General features: G+C 31.2%; 4 protein-coding genes across 5 annotated transcripts in view; 2 read left to right on the forward strand and 2 right to left on the reverse strand.

Moving 5' to 3' along the window:
- The window catches only part of LOC117209173, a 31,637-nt gene extending 21,149 nt beyond the window's left edge, over positions 1-10,488 (forward strand). Inside the window, exons 2-3 of one of the 2 annotated variants that reach the window (XM_033450867.1) lie at positions 5,364-5,570; positions 8,136-10,488. In XM_033450867.1, coding sequence (XP_033306758.1) covers positions 5,364-5,570; positions 8,136-8,494 — 566 coding nt within the window. In that variant the 3' untranslated portion in view covers positions 8,495-10,488. The remainder of the gene's footprint in view (positions 1-5,363; positions 5,571-8,135) is intronic. The other variant, XM_033450868.1, reaches the window with a different exon arrangement.
- A 3,031-nt stretch (positions 10,489-13,519) lies between these two features.
- Positions 13,520-15,304, forward strand: LOC117209198 (mitochondrial E3 ubiquitin protein ligase 1). The gene is made up of 5 exons (XM_033450904.1): positions 13,520-13,851; positions 14,024-14,229; positions 14,316-14,500; positions 14,571-14,769; positions 14,830-15,304. Exons 1-5 carry the CDS (start codon positions 13,747-13,749, stop codon positions 15,155-15,157), a joined length of 1,023 nt encoding a protein of 340 aa, XP_033306795.1. The 5' UTR covers positions 13,520-13,746; the 3' UTR covers positions 15,158-15,304.
- LOC117209197 (cytoplasmic tRNA 2-thiolation protein 1) lies at positions 15,265-17,047 on the reverse strand. The gene is made up of 6 exons (XM_033450903.1): positions 16,833-17,047; positions 16,511-16,742; positions 16,317-16,435; positions 16,056-16,244; positions 15,729-15,933; positions 15,265-15,647 (listed from the first exon to the last, which is right to left on the reverse strand). Exons 1-6 carry the CDS (start codon positions 16,878-16,880, stop codon positions 15,409-15,411), a joined length of 1,032 nt encoding a protein of 343 aa, XP_033306794.1. The 5' UTR covers positions 16,881-17,047; the 3' UTR covers positions 15,265-15,408.
- Positions 17,048-17,215: 168 nt separating this feature from the next.
- On the reverse strand, positions 17,216-17,671 carry LOC117209199 (splicing factor 3B subunit 5). The gene has a single exon (XM_033450905.1). The coding sequence runs from the start codon at positions 17,505-17,507 to the stop codon at positions 17,250-17,252; it is 258 nt and encodes an 85-aa protein (XP_033306796.1). The 5' UTR covers positions 17,508-17,671; the 3' UTR covers positions 17,216-17,249.
- Positions 17,672-18,116: the final 445 nt, after the last annotated feature.

An 18,116-nucleotide genomic window follows, 5' to 3' on the forward strand; every position in this document is an offset into this window, starting at 1 on the left:
AGAGAAAAATGAAATGAAGAGAAGAATCCCTATATGTGACATAAAAAACAATCTATATCTAGAAAGCTAAAAACTTCGTTAATAATGGCAAAAGAGAAAGACAAGACAAGGAGAAGGGTAAAGCGAAAAAAGAAGAATCGGAAGATTCAAGAAGAGGCAAAATCTTATCCAAGCTGTTCAATTTGCCTGACGGCATATTGGAGACGATGCAAGTCCTCGCCAATTTCTCGTCAGGCCATCTCCTGTAATCGTATTCCCGAAGGTCGCCGATGATTAAGACTGCATCGTACACGGAATGTACGTAAAACCGTGGTGAATCGCCTCGCGTTAAGTGGGGAAAAAGGCCTGTATAAGCGGTTCCACGTAAAACGTGAACGTTTCGTGGATCACGTACGCCTTTTTCCTTCGAAGGAAATGAAACAACCTGAATATGGAAAATCCTGGTGCCGACCTGTTCTGCGCTGGTATATCGACGTTGGCACAATGAAAGTTACATAAGCTTCAACTTTGTTCGTCATGAAAAAGAAAAGGATGGAAGTAAAAGAAAAAAAAACGGATCATATTTTTATTAGCCAGGAATTGTGCTTGCTATTGGATACTTTTACTTACTATTTAACTTACGATACATATATTAAATTTGTGTTGCGCGATGGCAAAATAAAGACACAAATATATTATTAGTATTATTAGAATGTGAATCGCGAAAAAAGAGAAAAATGAAGCGAATCTTGTTTTTATTGTCCAATTACATTACCTTTTTATTGTGTATTTTCGTGTCGAACGTGTATACGTGGGTGGTAAAACAGAGACACGGACATGTTATTACGTTATTGTGATCTGAGTCACGAAAAAGAAAGAAAATCAAGTGAATTCAGTTTTTAGTAACCAGACGCTACCAATAGATCATTTTCACTTACAATATATCAAATTTGTATTTTAAAAATTTATACACCATCGCTCAAACATATTTGGACATGGAATTTTGTATAAGAAAATGAGTTCATAGAGCAAGAAAATACATGCAGTAATTAGTTAAATTTAATATCGAATAATACCGCCAGTAAATGAACTTACCAAATAAAGGAATATGTATGGTACTTCTAAGGAAAAATGAGACAATCAGCTACACATATCTTATAAGATATCTGTGGTATGTCAATCCATTAAAGACTGATCAAGGAATCGTCTCGGGAACACAATTTCACTGTTTTACGTTTTAACTGCGTACTCGTGAGAATCAGAGTCACGAGAATACGAGAGTACGAGAATATCGTACTTAGAACTCGTACCACTCACAATCAATATATACATTCTACTATAATCTCAAAGTGAATATCATTCGAGCCGTTTCCATCAGGTGATCGTTAACTACGTAAGATTGAATCATCTAATAGTACTACATTTATGTACAACGTAGTAATTAATAGGAAATAATCGTGTCAGGGTAGACGTAAATTTTTCATCTGTGTTTACAGAACGAAACGTTTTTTCCTTTCCCTATTTCTCGTGACACTTCGATCCTTCTCGAGTATATTGAAAAGAAAATTGCTAATGGACAGTATCATACACGTTGATCACAAAATTATTTGTTTTGGTATTATATGTTTGAATACGAGAATTTAAAGAACTATGAAAGTATCTGCCCAAGTAGAATAAATCGTGCTATAGTGTGGCTTTATAGGGTAAAATCACCCTTTGGAAAAACGTAAAATCTTCTTTCTCGTCGATATCTTAAAAAAATTATAAGAAAATTGAATAAAAATCGTGGCATTTCTCATGTGTACAGAATGGTTGGAAATAATAGTAAAAAAGGTTTTGTTTGTAATATTTTAAATATTTTATAGCCAATTTTTAAATTCTTAAATTATTTTTATCTTACTGATTCGTATACGTGTATACTTAATAGCTCTCATTTCTCAAATTATTATCTTATTATTCATTCATGTCACTGATTCCATATTTAGCGATTTATGTATTTAAATTTAGAATATTAATTTATATTTTGCTTTGAGTAAGATGTACTGCACACTTGACGTAACTACGATACTCTTGCGATCAACCGTAGAAGCCACTTGATAATTTCGCGACATCATTTTAAATGAAATTAGGTTTCGTAACTGATGCCGTGACTTTATTTCATTCACATCGAAGAACGTAGGAAGTAATTGGATATAACTTCTTATTTCATCTTCTTTTTTTTCATATTCAGTCTATATTTGTCTTTTCAAAAAACATGCTATCCATAACGATATATTTTAAAATATTGGTACTTGACAAGTCTCTCCTTTTTATTTCCACAATGATTTATCAATAACGATTGCAATTGTTTTTAACATTAGTGACAAGATAAACAAAAGTGGTAATTTGAGACTAAGAGAAACGATAATTTATTTTATCAATCATTTTTTTGATTGGAACGACCTTCTATCTGATTCGAGATTAACGAAATTGACGAGATTAATATTGATTGTTATTGAGACAGAAATATGATTGTGCACATATAAAATCATACTAATGCGTTACATACAATGCAATATGTTGATTAAAAATTTTGTTCGGTAATGTATTGCTAAAAAAGCATACAAAGAAGAAAAACATACGATTTCACAGTGAAATGTATCTTGATATATGTATAGATGTAGAAAGCGGATGCATCTGTGAGTGGCTGTGCGTGTAAGAAGCAGTCAACGAGTCGAAGGTGAAAACCATTGCGGAACCGTTGCCAAACCGTTAGGCTGCTTTCACACGGAGATACGCGTATCGCGATACATGTATCGTGAATTGCTTTCCGTGTGAATGTCGCCACTTGTTTTAATGTTTCGTCTGTTCCCTTCATACGAAAAGTATCCTTGCCAAGATACACGAAATGAGTATCACGACAGTGCGTTTCAGGAAAATCGTTGTGTGAACGCCTCCATTGATATGTTCATATATGTTTATACATGTTCATATATTCAGTATCTATCATACGCGCATCGCGACGATACGCGACCAGGCAACCGCGACTGGATGACCGCGACCACGACCAGGCTAATCGGTAGAGTCGAATCGAAAATAAAATAAACTAAAAAATCAAGAGTCGAATTGCTGAAGAAAGTCGAAAGTCGTGCGCGGAGTTTAACGGTTGCTCAGCGAGAGAAACGTAAGTGAGTTGCGATACCAAGTGTTGTAACCGATCGCGTTAATTGATACACTGTGGGTGTAAAAGCATTCGCACATTCTTTCAAACGGAATTTCAACAAAATGTTCAGCATGTATATAACATAAAATCTGGAAAATCTACTTTTGAAATTTTCACTATAGGCTCAAATGAAAAATTTGTAAAAAGTTACTTTTACTATTTTCTTCGCGAGTCCGATCGACTGCAACCTCCTCAAGAACTTTTTCCACGTCGTCTAGTAGACTAATTCTTCTAACTTCTCAGAAAAAGCTCAAATCTGGCCCAATTTTTGAAAAGTCGATCTATCTTAAAGAATGTACGAATGTCTTTCACGTCTATCATATGTGTTAGATTGTCGTAAAAGTTTCTTTCGTTTTATAAGGAAATAATAGAACAAAATGGAAATGGATCACACATAATTCAATAAAATAATATAAAACAAAAAAATGTTGTGCGTTTATTATTTCCTTATGAAACGAAAGAAACTTTTGAGACAACCTAATACTTTTAATTATAATTATATTATACTTTAATCGCAAATTAAACATCGTTCCTCATTCACTCCTAATCTTAAATAAATCCATCGAAATAAACTATACTGAATAAAATTCCTATTTAATGTACGAATTTGAAATGTCCCTTTTTCCTTAATTTCAATGTTATATATAGATAAGATTATCATAAGAAACGTGCATTGGAAGCAGCATATGCGCAAAATTTTTATTTCTTCTTGAGCACGTACAGATAATCATATTTCTTTTCACGATAAGAATGATTAATACCGTTCTTAACAATTACATAGAGCATAAAAATAACGTATTCTTAATATGCTTTTCCTGTCCATTAAAAATCGAAAAGAAATATGAAGAAACCGATGAAATCTGCCAAAAATTAATCATCGCTTTATCGAACCTTACAATTAAATTCGACCAAGTACTAAACCATTTCAACGACACGCTGTTGCTGCAAAAAAAGAGAGAAAGAAGACAAGCATAAAATGTAAAACTGTAACAATGTAACGTAAAAACGTTTTGAACACTCGAAAATTTCGTTCACGTGAATCCGTGATCTTAAATCGTAGTTGATCCCAAAATCTTAGAAGATATTTGCAGATGACAAGATAGAGGAAACGTGTTTGTCAGTGAATTGGGACAAATCTGGCGCCGTTGAGGCAACATTCACGTCTTGAACGATATATTGCCCCCCCATTAACAACGTGTGACACGTGAAATACTCGTTGTCATTCGTTAGTAGCCAATCAATAGCTAATTCTTTTTTATCTCGTAAGTTTTCCTTCCTTTTTCTTTCTTTATCGTTAGAGTAATATGATTTGATTATTTGAAGTACCTTGGTTCTTCGGTTCGTGACATTATGTAATTTTCTTTTACGTTAATATATCGTGTGTATGTTGTATATAAGATATGCATGTGTGTATTGAAAAATAGAAATTGTAAAATAGGAAATTTACATAATCTTCCGCATTCTGAAAGTTAATCAATTATATCAGTATTAAGGAAGTATAGAGACTTCGAATTCCTACAGAAATACAAATTTCTAGAAATTTGTAAGAAATAATACCGAGTTTGTGGTTAGAGTGAAAAAGTTGAATATCTGTATGAATATTAAACTGAAAACTTCAATTTATATTTATTAAGAATTTTTAATATTTCAGGTATATATCTGAGTCTTTATTTACTATTAATATTAATATTAACATATTCCATTGAAAACCATATCTTACGATTTAATGTCTTAGAAATATTACACTGCACGAATTTTTCTACTTATTCTATTAACAATATTTCTCTATTTAAATTTAAATAATCTTAAATCTATTTTCATTCACACAATAGATTTTTAATTATTTTATATCATTAAATAAAATTTTAATTCCAAGTATCTACAATAATAAAATTTCTATCTGTAGTGGTACAATCAAGTAAAAATTTCAAACTTTTCAGACGAGTATTTCTCTGAACTTCCCAATGAAGCTAAATTAAGATTGATCAAAATTTAGTTAAATAGATCCTTGAGTACAGCCTCAATTCCCAGTTATTCGGTACAATCCTCAATTGTTTCGAGTTATATATTACGAAGGCGTTCGCGACAGTTCCAACAGTTAATTTTAATTTTCCAATTGTTAACCTCTGTCGCTTCTACATTGTACTTCTGTTAAATTCATATACGTATTGTCTTATTGCAGTTCACGGAGCGCCGAGTTACGATGTCACTAGCGTTCAGTCACGATTGGAGACCAACGAGGTGATTCATAAAGTTAATAACAACCACCAACAGCCGGTCGATTTGAGAAACGATGATGGTGACGATGGGCAAACGCTCTATGTGATCGAGTTCGAGTCTGAATCGAACGAGAAAGAAGAAAGGAATAAAGGGAAAGACCCGTCTCTCGGTAAGTAGTGATTCATCTTTACGGATCTTAATTGAGAAAGTCAGAAGGGCGAAAATGATTTCTTCTATTGGTTTAAATAGTAGAAACGCGATACAAGTGACGAAACATTTAATTCGAGAATATCGTGGATACAATTAATTCTAATAGAGGAATCTATACATCTCTTATACTATTATTTTCTATACTGTGTTTAGTATAAGCTAAATTTTTATTTGATTCTGACAGAAAAACAATTAATAATACTCGATTGCTTACGTGTTGATTAATGTACATTAAAATGAATTTCTTTTACTTACGAGGGAAAAATTATGACCAGTTATAATCTTTCACTTTTAATGGAAAAATTGAGAATCGAGAACTATTATAAATTCGCAAAGCAATAGATATAGTACGAGAATAAGGATATAAAATAATAATTGAAAAGTATAAATATCAGATCGTGTAGTATTACAGAAAATTATAAATTGTAAATTAAATTATAAGCATATTCTTGTTTCTTGCAGTATATATAAAGCACGATAATCATTGAAACAGATGATAATAAATCTAATCACTATTTATCAAATGTTAGCATTTATTTTAGGGTTGTACATAAATCTTGTATCCATCACTCTACGTACATATTTAATAGCACAAATTTAGATTGCTTGAAATGATTCAAGAAGTTGGAGATAGTAGATTCTAAATCACATTTTGGTAGGATATTCGATTCTACATGTGTTTTTTAGTTTGACGATATAAATGCCTCGGAGCAATGAGAGGGAACACATTTTAAAAGGGAGAAATAAATTAATTCTTCCATACTTTAATTATCTCAAGTCACTTGACCGTTTCAATCATACAATAAACCATCTGTAAGACACCGGATTCTCAGTGAACAGATAAAATCAACAAACTAATGATCTCCCAATTACTTAACAATCTTAAGGTTTTAACCAACGCAAGACACGATTCTAATTTTATGCGCAGCATTTTATTAGTATCTTCTGTGACCCAACAGTGCGTATCAACGAGTTAACAATACGATCAGGCAACCGCTCGTTTGCATATAAATCTTGTATCCATCATTCCACGTACATATTTAATAGCACAAATTTACGCAACACGATCGTTAGTGTCACGCATAAAAATTCGTTTGCCGATTTTAAAGGCTTTATTATCTCGAAAATTTTTCTCGTAATTTATATTCCATCATCGTAGCAGGATCTTACACGAAACATTTCTGATCATTCGTGACCAAATTTGATGCCTTCGTTTACTCAAAATTTCAGCCTCGTACATTCTTTGGACTTCTTTTTTTATCTTTCTAGTATCTTCTTTCGACCAATACAATTTTTTTCGTATAGTCAGTTCTATTTCAGTTCTTCTTCAGTTCCCTCTCTCTCTTTCTCTCCCAGAAATAATTTTATATTATTTTAATTTGTTTGAAATTGAATATTCCACTTATATTGTCTTTGACGATAAAAAGTAAAAGAGAGAAAAATATATAACCTTTTTCTTTTTGGAATAACACCCATATTCTCAAGAAATTCTTTTGTAGAAGTATGCTGAAATTGTTGATCGAACTTATCACAAAAATTTGTTTAAATTCAAAGAATGAATATTAATACGAATGACATTTGATTTCTCCTTCAGTCAGTTGATTATCAATGTGAGACATCAGACGCATAATTGATTATTATTTATGTTTTCAAATGGTTAGTCGAACGTATTAATAGAAACTGATTATTTAATCGTGAATCACCGAATATAATTTGCATAAGATCTTACGTACAAGCAGCTAGTGATTGAAATAAATCAATTCCAGCATTGATTTAGCGTAAATCATTAAGGAATTTATTGCAGTAAACTAATTCTCCAAATGGTACCATAACGAAAGACGTCAGCAGAGTAAACCAATAACTGCCTCTCCTGTGTATCTGTCTGTAATCTATTGCTTTAGATTTACGTATATACCTACATATACGTTTCAGATCGCGTGCATGTTATTTTATTACGTGCATTTCTAAAATTTAACATATTCTAAAATTACCTGTTTCCCCAAAATGAAACCAGTCGAAACTTAAACGATACACATATGAAAAAGTAAAATTATTATACAGCTAATTACATAAATGAAAATCATGTAAAATTTATCACATCCTATACACACAATACGCATCCTTTAAAATCCCCATCAAAATTAAATCCTACTCATAAATTACATGTATTAATATAATTTTATTTTTCAATAAACTTTCTATGGGATTGCCGCTGATTGCATATATGTAAATATATTACATAAATCCTTTGTCAAAAATATCTCTTTATTTGCATGGGTTTTGCAAATTTTCTAACCGTTATAAAAAGAGGTCGCGACTTGGAAAAGATCGGAAAATATCATCACAGATATTCTTTGTTCTTATTCTCTTGGGTGAAGCAATAGAACCTTAGGTATATTATCACAGTATCATAGTATTAAAATCATGTTCACCTAACAAATCCTCTAATTCTTTTAAGCTGTGCATCTTGCTATAAAGGATTATTATAAACATTTTATTAACTCGTCCGTTCCTTTTTTCACAGGCGGATTTCTTTTTGTTTCAGTGGACAATGACGGTCAAACTCCTCTAGACCCATGGTCGATCGTGTGGTACATCGGATCCTTCGGAGGTTTAGTCGCCTTTTTCCTAATCGTCAGTTGTTCAGAATGGTGTTGTCGTCGTGGTGGACGACCGTTAACAGTCCCCTATGCTCAACGAGCTGAAGCAATAAACGGACCTGTAGTAACAGAAACACCGCCTCCGCCGTATCATTTATTCGCACCACCGCCATACGATTCCGTAAATTACGGTGAAATCGTGGACAAAACAGCCGGAGAAAAATTGGACATCTACGTGATATCCGTGCCGATTCATAGACCCGTGGTCGAGGCTCCAGCCTAAGGTTTTCCCAAAGAGTTCCTCGAACAGAGGATTGCGACCGAATCAAGATCGAAACGACAAAGAAGAAGAAGAAGATATAGTGTATTGTGTCGCTCCTGAAAGATTTGTCGAAGCTTCCTCGTTGGTATTCCCCTTTAACCGGGGACATTTTGACAATCGTCTGCTGATCCATGTGCAGGGTTCGTTGAAAACGAGCTGTGGATCAAGAAAGAATGTAGGACGAGCTTAATGAATGTGTAACGTGTTGGTTGAACTTTGAGAACGTTTTAAGTATCGTGAACACTCGAAAGGACGAATAAAACTCTTGCTCATGACGAAGATAAGCTTGACAAACATGTTGCTCGGATCCTGCAGATATTTTAAGCATCGTGAATAGTTGAAAGGACAAACAAGATATCTGTTCGTGATAGAGAAAATACTCTTCATAAGACATGTTGTTTGAATTTTGTGTAACTTTACTTGAGGATAATTTGAATATACGTATGATGAGTCTTTGAAAGGACGAAGAAGATTCTTGTTCATGGTAGAAGGAACAAACAATCTTCTCGAATTATTAATTGCATCTAGGAACGAGAAAGCACGAGAAGAAGCTTCGAATCTCTACGACGCTCGACGAAAATCGAGTTCATAAGAAATCCCCGAGAGGGAAAATTTCAACGCATTGTTAACGAATATTTAAAGAGAAACTCTCTATCTTTGTGAGTGTGGGCGAAGAAAAACGAAGTCGATGAACAATTAATTAAAGCAATTAATAGGGACTTAAAGATACCAGCGAGGGAGAAAAGCAAAAACGATTATGAGAAATCTCATCGTACACTCCGATGTAGGTTCAACTGAGAAGCAATGTTCTCTGTGATGAAGTTCGTGAAGCGAACTGAAATTAGAACTAGAGACAATCTTTTCGCGTGTGCTTTTGAAGTAAACCCGTTGTATGGGTGCCAATCAAGGAACTTTACTTTCTCCTTTCTTTAAGTCGAGTGAAAGATTAACAAGATGCAAATAACGTGTAAATCCAAGCTCGATCTCTTTCGAGGGACGAGCAAAGAATTAGAATGAATCGCGTGTTTCCATTAAGTGCTTTTAACACTTTAAACGAATTGTTTATCCAATCACTGCCTGATCAGGTGAATAATTGAAATTTGATAATCCTTCTAATCCTTCCAGCTTATTAACCCGTGTATACGTTGATTTCTGCGCTCGACTCGTCCTAACTAGTTGAAAGAAGAAAGAAACTGCCATATTTTCGTACACTGTGCTCGTTATTCGTTATCCCTCGAGATCTACAACGCCATTTTTAACCCTGCTGCGTCCTTTCTTCGACTCACTCGTGATTTCTTTAGAATAAACAATTTTTTAAATATAGAAAATTTCTCAAAGTTATAATAAAATATAAAGGAGTCGTTATTGATATGCATAATTTCTATTTTTAATTTAATGTCAGAATCTTTTTTAAGGTATTAACCTGTTAATAGGGGGAAATGAATCATTTACATAATAATCTCTTATTTAGTAATTCTATATTTGTTTAGGTATAATTTCATGTTTGCTACAAATAAATTATATGTATAAGAATTGCGCGAAGAAAGCATGATAGATCGATTTTTGTTAATTTTCTAATCTCTTATAATAGTTATAAAAATTTCTGGCTGAAGTGCAACCAGGTTAACAAGTTAAAAGTGAGGTTTATTTAACGAAACAGGAGTAATATTGGAATATGCAAACTCTGTGATCGCAGCAGGGTTAAGGAACTACAAAAGCAACGCACAAAGACAAGTTCAAATGACGAAGTTGGTCGTTTTCTTCGCGCTCCTACGACGTCACTTTTATTTTTGCATCATTCAAACTCGATCGAAAAATCAATCAGATCACCCGCGATGAAGTAATGAAATTGGCATTTAATTCGTAGGTTGAAATAATTGCAAGATCATACAGAGAAATTCAAAAACTTGTCTAGTATATTGTACGATTTGGAAATTAAACGAAAATATTTGGGATTATTTATGTTTATTTTCGAATTATTAAAGTACACATGGTCTTTTGATTATTCTCAATAACGTGATCTACAATAGGCACTTTTCTTAATCCTACTATGTTCTTTGGATTATTTTTAAGTAAATCATTCTTTTCTATTGTTAAAAGATTTTTTATTTTTGATAATAAGTATAAAAGAATCGGTAGAGATTTTTCTTAAAATATTAAAAATCTTTTTATTTGTCGAAATAAATGATATAAAAATGTGAAAATCATAGCAGGGTTAAGTCTTTTTTTAAATATAATTTTACTACGTATTGCGAAAATATCCAAATGCTTGCAATCGACATATACGTTGAAAATATTTCAAGAAAATTTAAAAGACAAACCGATAACTATTTCTAACTTCATTACAGAATCATGTAAATTATGTCGACATAGAATACTTCATAACGACTACCATGTCTTATCTAGCATCTCCTTATTTTTCAAAACATGTCGAAATATTCGAAGTTCGCCGTGTCTTCTTTTTACCTTTCGATTAAAGTTAAATTATACAGACTGTTACAAGACAATGATTAAATATTTTAAATTGAATGAAAACAAACAGATATTACAATTACAATGGATGATACAAGGAGAATGATAAAAGATCAGTCTTCTTCAGTTTCGAAATGATACATAGAACATTTTAGGTTAAATTAGGCTTGAATCGAAAAAAATTACAATCAAATATGGATAGATGCTTCCTTTAAAAGCAGGAAAAAAGATATGATGGTTGAAATGTTCGGTTGCAAGCGTTCCGCTAATTACACCGTATCTCTAATCAGAGCCAATTACAACTGCGATTCTTTATATTTTTTTCTCGTTTTAACGGTAACTCAACTCTTCTTCCGGGTTGTGTATGTGTACAAGCGTTGCATAAGAGGGCGCGCGTGTAACTCGCCTCGCAACCTGAATGATCTATCAACGGGACACGTGTGCGAGAAGTTCGAATAATTTCTAATATTGCTACACGCGATTGACCTCAATCGCGATCGTTACAAGTCCGACAATTGCAGACGATCATATACATAGATTACGAGTTGACTGCCATAAAAAGAATTTAACCGAAGGGGGTCACGAAAACAGTTCGTGAAATATTCATGCGATTATGTCTCGAGGGAAGGACGATCCTTGTACATGAAAGCGTTTAAATACTTGCAGAAACATTTTATGAATATATGTTATACGAAACATTTGAAAATGTCATTAACACTGTAACAAGAGCCAACTATTATGATTATATTGGTAAACTGAAACAGATCTGAAAATATATGTATATGTGTGGAAGTAATAGATAAGACAGACATATAAAATGTGTAAAAATGGCAAAAAAAACATGTTATTATATTATTATATTACACAATACATCTCAATGTTCAATAATAGATAGAGCATCTTTAGCGCTTATTATATATTCAAGGTAGCTATTCCAGATAAGATATACTAAGTTTTTATTAAATATATGTTTGCAATAAATGAGCCATTCAGGAACCACATTGATTAATTTCATAAATTGAAGAATACAGAGAGGTGATGATATTACAAATATACTTTTAGATTTACCATTATATGTATATATCCTTTCCTTGCGATGAAGAAATTTATAGAAGTGCACTTACATAATGAAATTGAGAAATTAATAGAAAATGGAATTCATCAGTTTGGTTTGTAAGAGGATCAGATATCTTATAACTTCTATACGTATTTTTTAGATTTGTTTCAAACTTAACCAATACATTGATACTAGCCAGGTCTTATTGCAATGCTGGTGAGATATCAAAATATTTCATGCAACACATATAATATGTACATAAAATGCTTTTACAAGTGTTATTGACAATACTTTCGTGAGCAACTTCCTCGGGAAAAATATTTTTAGTCTTCTCATTTTGACGCGTAGAGCGCCTTTATAAGAAAACGAAGTTTAGTATTTAAAATGTTAAATGTTTTGTTAGAAAAAAAAGTATTAGATATCTTAGATATTATAAGTTCGAAATACAGAAAATGTGAAAAATACTCGAAACGGAAAATTAGGGTATTACATGCGAGGAAGCCACGTATTGCGGAATCTAGTTTTATTTATGACAATGTTGTCGCATTGATCTCCGCCATTTAGCTTTAACCGGTCGATTAATTGTTCAAATAAAAGCAGAAGATAGGGAGAATTTGTGTATGAATGAGTGGGAGGGTGTTAGAGAAATTTATCGTACGATTACGTACAATGTCAATTATTATTATTATCGTTATTATCACTAGTAATGTTATTATCATTGAATTCGTAATCGCGTTTCCGATTGCGATTGGAGCACATTACGATGAACTTGCTCTCATTAAGGCATGCAAAATCGCAGCGCTGTCACTATTTATTTTTTATACTTTTATACATACTGTTTATACGTATTTCAACATCTCTATGTTATCAATAAAAATTTCTTTTCTCCAATTTCTACTATACGTAATAATTTTTTCATTTTTTCTCCCCGATTAATTATAACTGACTAATATTTATGCACATTCATATTCTTATGAATACAATTTAAAAGATATAACTTAAAATGGAAATTGTTTTATCTATCAAATATGTGCTTAATGTGCAATTTGACAATCAAAAAACAGTATACATACTATATATGGTATATAGGCAGCAATGATAACTTTTATAAAGGTTATCTTTTTCAAAATCTAATAACTTTCAGTACTATTTTAAATTAAAAAATGAAGTATAAAAGTCGTAAAAATCATAACGCAATTTAGACTGAACAAAGCAAAGAAATCTGAGATAAAGAATAATATTTAAAAATTCTTTTCGTTAAGCAAGAAAATTTTACCTGATTCGTTTGTACATTTCTTGATCAAGTAAATTTTGAAATATTACAAATTACTTACACTACAATAAGATATAAAAAAGATATGAAAAAATAAAATTTCGATATTAACGGACATTGACAAAATAGTTTTAAACGCGCATACAGGTTGACCAACGTAAAAATGCAAATTTAATTGCAATTTTAGCACATGGTCAACAACAGTCTTGACAACATAATATATGTAATTGCCTCTTACATCAGGTAACGATCGCATGTGCGTTTTCATTTTTAAATTTTCAATAAAAAATTATATATTTTAAGTTTTCAAACATTCTGTCGAAATGAAACCACATGGGTTAGACAAGAATTAATAAAACTTCTAAACATGGACAATTCTTTAACTTCGAGTTTTAAAAATATAACCTAATTATGGATTACTTAGGTGAAATAGTAGCGCTCGGAATTGATAGTATAATTTTCGGTGTTTGTTTAAAACAATACTTTCACTGCAAGAATGCAATTACAGCAGTCAAGGTAAATCACGTGTATTTCTATTATTATTATTGAATACCTAACTTTGTTACAAATAAAGTATGTTACACGTTGCATATGATAACTTAAATATTCTAACCAATATATCTTGATGTAAATTATAGTAACATGTTTAATGCTTAAAAATATCTCAAAATGTTTAGTTTCTCTACAGGGTGCAGAGTTTCATGAAGTCGGGCAACAATTGGGAGAACTCCTTGATAAAAGTTCTGATAATAAAATAGATTACATAGCAATTAGGGGTATTGTAAAACCCTTAGGAAAACCATTGAATAGCATTAATAATAAAAAATTAACTGGTGTTGTACAAAAGCTTAAAATCAAAGAACATGTTATAGCTAGAACTACTGCTGGCTTCTGGTAATATTTTTGTTTCAAATATGTTATAAAGATATAGAATTAAAAACATATGTATTTAAAACTAATAAATTTTTATTTGCACGTAGGTCAGATCAGGAACGTACTGTTCATAAAGTATATAACACTGTACCATTTTCTTTGCAACATGGAAGTTACTCCGTAGAAGTATTAGAACCATTATCAGCAGATATTTTAGATCTGGATGTGGTATCTAATACCTTTGAACCAACTGTACCATCCTTTGCAGATCATTTATGGGGGTTTTTCACAGGTAAAAAATAATTATTCATATACTGTATAACAAAAGTTGTAATTATATTATAATTCATTATTAATCTTAGGTGTGCGCCAACGTGGTTTACAATCTACTGAAGAACTACTTCGTGAAGGAGCAGTTATGACAGGTATAGGTGAATTAACAAGAACAAAATCCAAAACACTTACATTACAACCCCCTTTAAATGGTACACCATTTTATTTAACAAGCATGTCAATTAGTTCTTTGCTTCGGAAATTAGACGAGCGTAAACGGACATATAGGTGAGTTTTGTATTTATACAATTCTCAAATATGATTGTTAATCGATTTTTTATATTTTAGATTATTATGTTTAATGTTCGGTGCTATTGGAGTGTTAATTGGTGGAATAGTTTTTCGACGTTATTGGAAGGATAGAACAGAACAAAGATTAGCAGAAGATTTAAGACAATCTTTAGCTGCTTCACGAAAAGAAAGACGACAAAGAGTAAGAGATACTGATCTTAGAGAAGATCAATTATGCATTGTCTGTCGCACAAATCCCCGTGAGATTATTCTTCTTCCATGTGGACATGTCTGTTTATGTGAAGACTGCTCTGATGATATTACTAGTGATTGTCCAGTTTGTAGGGCACCAATTGCACAAAAATCAGCAGCATATATTATCTAACATCAGCATAGATATCAATTTTATTACTTGATGAAAATTAATGTATCTAAGAGTGAAAAGGTAAATAAATATGAAGTGACTAAAAATGCTAATGAAACACTAACATATACTTTTGAACAATAAAATAATTATTAGAAGTGATTAAAAGTAGTACAATCTCAATTGAAATTATTTACAAATTAATAAACCTGTGTATTTTGATAATATATCCTTAAAATTCATACAAATATATTTGAAGGTATAAGTAATCATCAAAATTCCAAATTTTTTAGTTTAGTCTTTTCATTGTTTTTGCATTTATCGTTTGTTATAGAATCTATCACTCGTTTAACTTTTGTAGATTTTCCAATGCCAAGTTTAGGGAGTCCTCTATTTAAACCTTCTAACATAATGCAAGCTTTACAAATTTCCTGGCTAGATACAAATCCACAACGAGAACAATTTCTTTGTTCTGGTAGTTTAATACTTTCTTTTATTTGCAATGTTTCTCCTACGAAAGAAAATATATTAATCATGTATTTATATAAATATCAAGAAATAATTTTAACACAATAATTATAATCTTATTTACCAGAATGAATGATATCCAATATAGAAGAGGGTCTGATTTTCTCTAGATCCTTTAGATATGTTCTTGCATGTCCTCTGTATGCATTTGGTGCATATATACATTCTGTTGAAAAGTATATCAACTGTTTAAAGTATGCATACATTACTATCTCTTTTTCATATGCATATTTAAGTGGCTTGCATCGTCTTATACAATCTGCTCCTGCCTATATTGTAAATAAAATGTTAATCGAAACATGTATTCACATATACATGCAACATGTACCTTTCATTTTTTTATTTTTATTTTTTTTTTTTTTTGAGAAAGCAGTATACTAATTAAACTTACAGTAATAACTGAAGTACATCTTTGTAATCTTGCTATATCACCTCTTAAGATATTCATTAAAACTGTCTCTGCAATATCATCAGCATTATGGCCTGTTGCAATACAATCTACTTCTAAAAGAGCTGCGCCTCTATCTAACGCTTGTCTTCGAAATACACCACAGAATGTACAGTTATTTTTTTTGCCAATCTAAAATAAAATAAAGATTAAATAACAACTGTAAGTGATTTTTATGCAAAGTTTCTATGTAAATATATATACTTCTGCCACAATTTCATCCATTGTCCATCCATATAACTCTTTGTAAGATAATATTTTTAATGGGAGTCCATAGTCATCTTTATTCTGTTGAACAGTTTTCAAACTATCATCTCTATATCCTAAAATATAGACTTCTTAAAACAAAAATTCTGAAATATTTAAACATTATAGCATAATTCTTTTTACTGAAATACCAGTTATTCCTTCATCAATAGACAAAAGAAAAAGATCAATTCCATATTGGTATCTATCATTTAAAGTTTTCAAAACATATGCAAGTACTGTAGAATCTTTTCCTCCTGATGCTCCAATAGCTACTTTATCACCAGGTTTAAATAATTTGCCTTGTGTAATTGTATTGTGAATCTCACTTTCAAATGCATAGAAAAAACATTCTTTACATAATGCATGCCCAGTTTTAGGTCTCTGTAATTAAAGACATAATTTTTCTTTCATACACTTCTGTAATATATTATACACTTAAATTTAAATTAAGAATTTAAAACAGTAACTTACTTTAAGAACAGCACCTTTCCCACACTGCTTTGAACATGGAATAGGCATTTTGCAGAATATTACACTGTTTACTTTGTTATAATAGAATGTTATAACAGAAATTTCACTGTGATAATTTAACTTCTAGTTTATATTTTTGTCTTCCTTCTTTTAATTTTTTATTAAATTAATAAAGAACTTACAAATATTAAGCTTTTATATATGTTTATTTATAGGGGTTATGTTAAAACTTTATTAATATATGAAATTCATTTTATCACACGTACAAAAATAATTTCAATTTATTATTTAATCGGAACCAATTTTTGTTTTCTACGATGAAGAAAAAAAGAAACTTTACTAGTTCATAAAAAAAAAATTTTCAACCGCGCGTATAGATTTTGCAATATGTATGTAACATGCGTTCTATCGAACTGATTAATCTTCTGGTTTCTCTGGAGGCGGGCCGCAAGGCTGTAGCATTTTTTCCATAAGATTGAATCGAACACGGGCTTTTGCTTCGTTTTCTGCGATAGCGAAGAAATTTAACAGATCATAATGTCCCATGTAAGAACTGCAAGAATCACGATGCTGATTTACAAGCCATTCAAACTTGGTTGTGTCAGCATGCCCTGTGCCAATATACTTTGATTGCAAATGCTCCAACTGACTATGAATGTTGTATCGTTCTCCCATATTCTAATTTTTCAACGATAAAGATTAAAGCTTAATGAAAACTTTGCTTTTACTTACTTAATATTTAATACTGTTTGTCGCTATCGAATCACTATCAACCATGGAACAAGAATTTCTCTTAAATATGTAAACATACATTACATCTTAAGGTAGAGAGCGCCTCTATCAGTAAACACATAATGCAGACATTTCATGTATTTAACAAATTTTAACATAAAATAATAAAATTGTAAGATTGGAGAAATAGAATTATACAAAAAGATATTTTAATATGTATCTAAAATAAGTATTTATTGGTTATAAATGTAACAGTATATATCTTTTTATATTTGTTCATATACATATCTATCTCATGTTTCTTACATTAATTTGAAAACAATACAAAACAAATCAATATTAATTAAATATAAATATTTAAACCATGAATTTAAAATCTAATTCGATAATATATGTTATATAACTATGTGGAGATATGTTATTAATATGTTTCGTTCTACATTTATAATTCTTGTATTTGTCTCTATTCTCTCTAGTTTGTTAATGATGATATTTATATTTATATACACACATAACAAATAGATTTATTCCGACCAATCGCATCGAGTATAA

This window comes from Bombus bifarius, unplaced genomic scaffold, assembly GCF_011952205.1.
Source record: "Bombus bifarius isolate JDL3187 unplaced genomic scaffold, Bbif_JDL3187 scf7180000008166, whole genome shotgun sequence".
NCBI lineage: Eukaryota > Metazoa > Arthropoda > Insecta > Hymenoptera > Apidae > Bombus > Bombus bifarius.

Excerpts from the sequence above, each read along its gene's own strand:
- LOC117209198 (XM_033450904.1), top strand. The coding sequence starts at position 13,747 with ATGGATTACTTAGGTGAAATAGTAGCGCTCGGAATTGATAGTATAATT. Across the intron at positions 13,852-14,023 it reads ATGCAATTACAGCAGTCAAG|GGTGCAGAGTTTCATGAAGT; the intron begins GTAAATCACGTG and ends GTTTCTCTACAG. Across the intron at positions 14,501-14,570 it reads TTTATGGGGGTTTTTCACAG|GTGTGCGCCAACGTGGTTTA; the intron begins GTAAAAAATAAT and ends TATTAATCTTAG.
- LOC117209197 (XM_033450903.1), bottom strand. The coding sequence starts at position 16,880 with ATGCCTATTCCATGTTCAAAGCAGTGTGGGAAAGGTGCTGTTCTTAAA. Across the intron at positions 16,436-16,510 it reads TATTGATGAAGGAATAACTG|GATATAGAGATGATAGTTTG; the intron begins GTATTTCAGTAA and ends TCTATATTTTAG. Across the intron at positions 16,245-16,316 it reads TGGATGAAATTGTGGCAGAA|ATTGGCAAAAAAAATAACTG; the intron begins GTATATATATTT and ends ATTTTATTTTAG.
- LOC117209199 (XM_033450905.1), bottom strand. The coding sequence starts at position 17,507 with ATGGGAGAACGATACAACATTCATAGTCAGTTGGAGCATTTGCAATCA.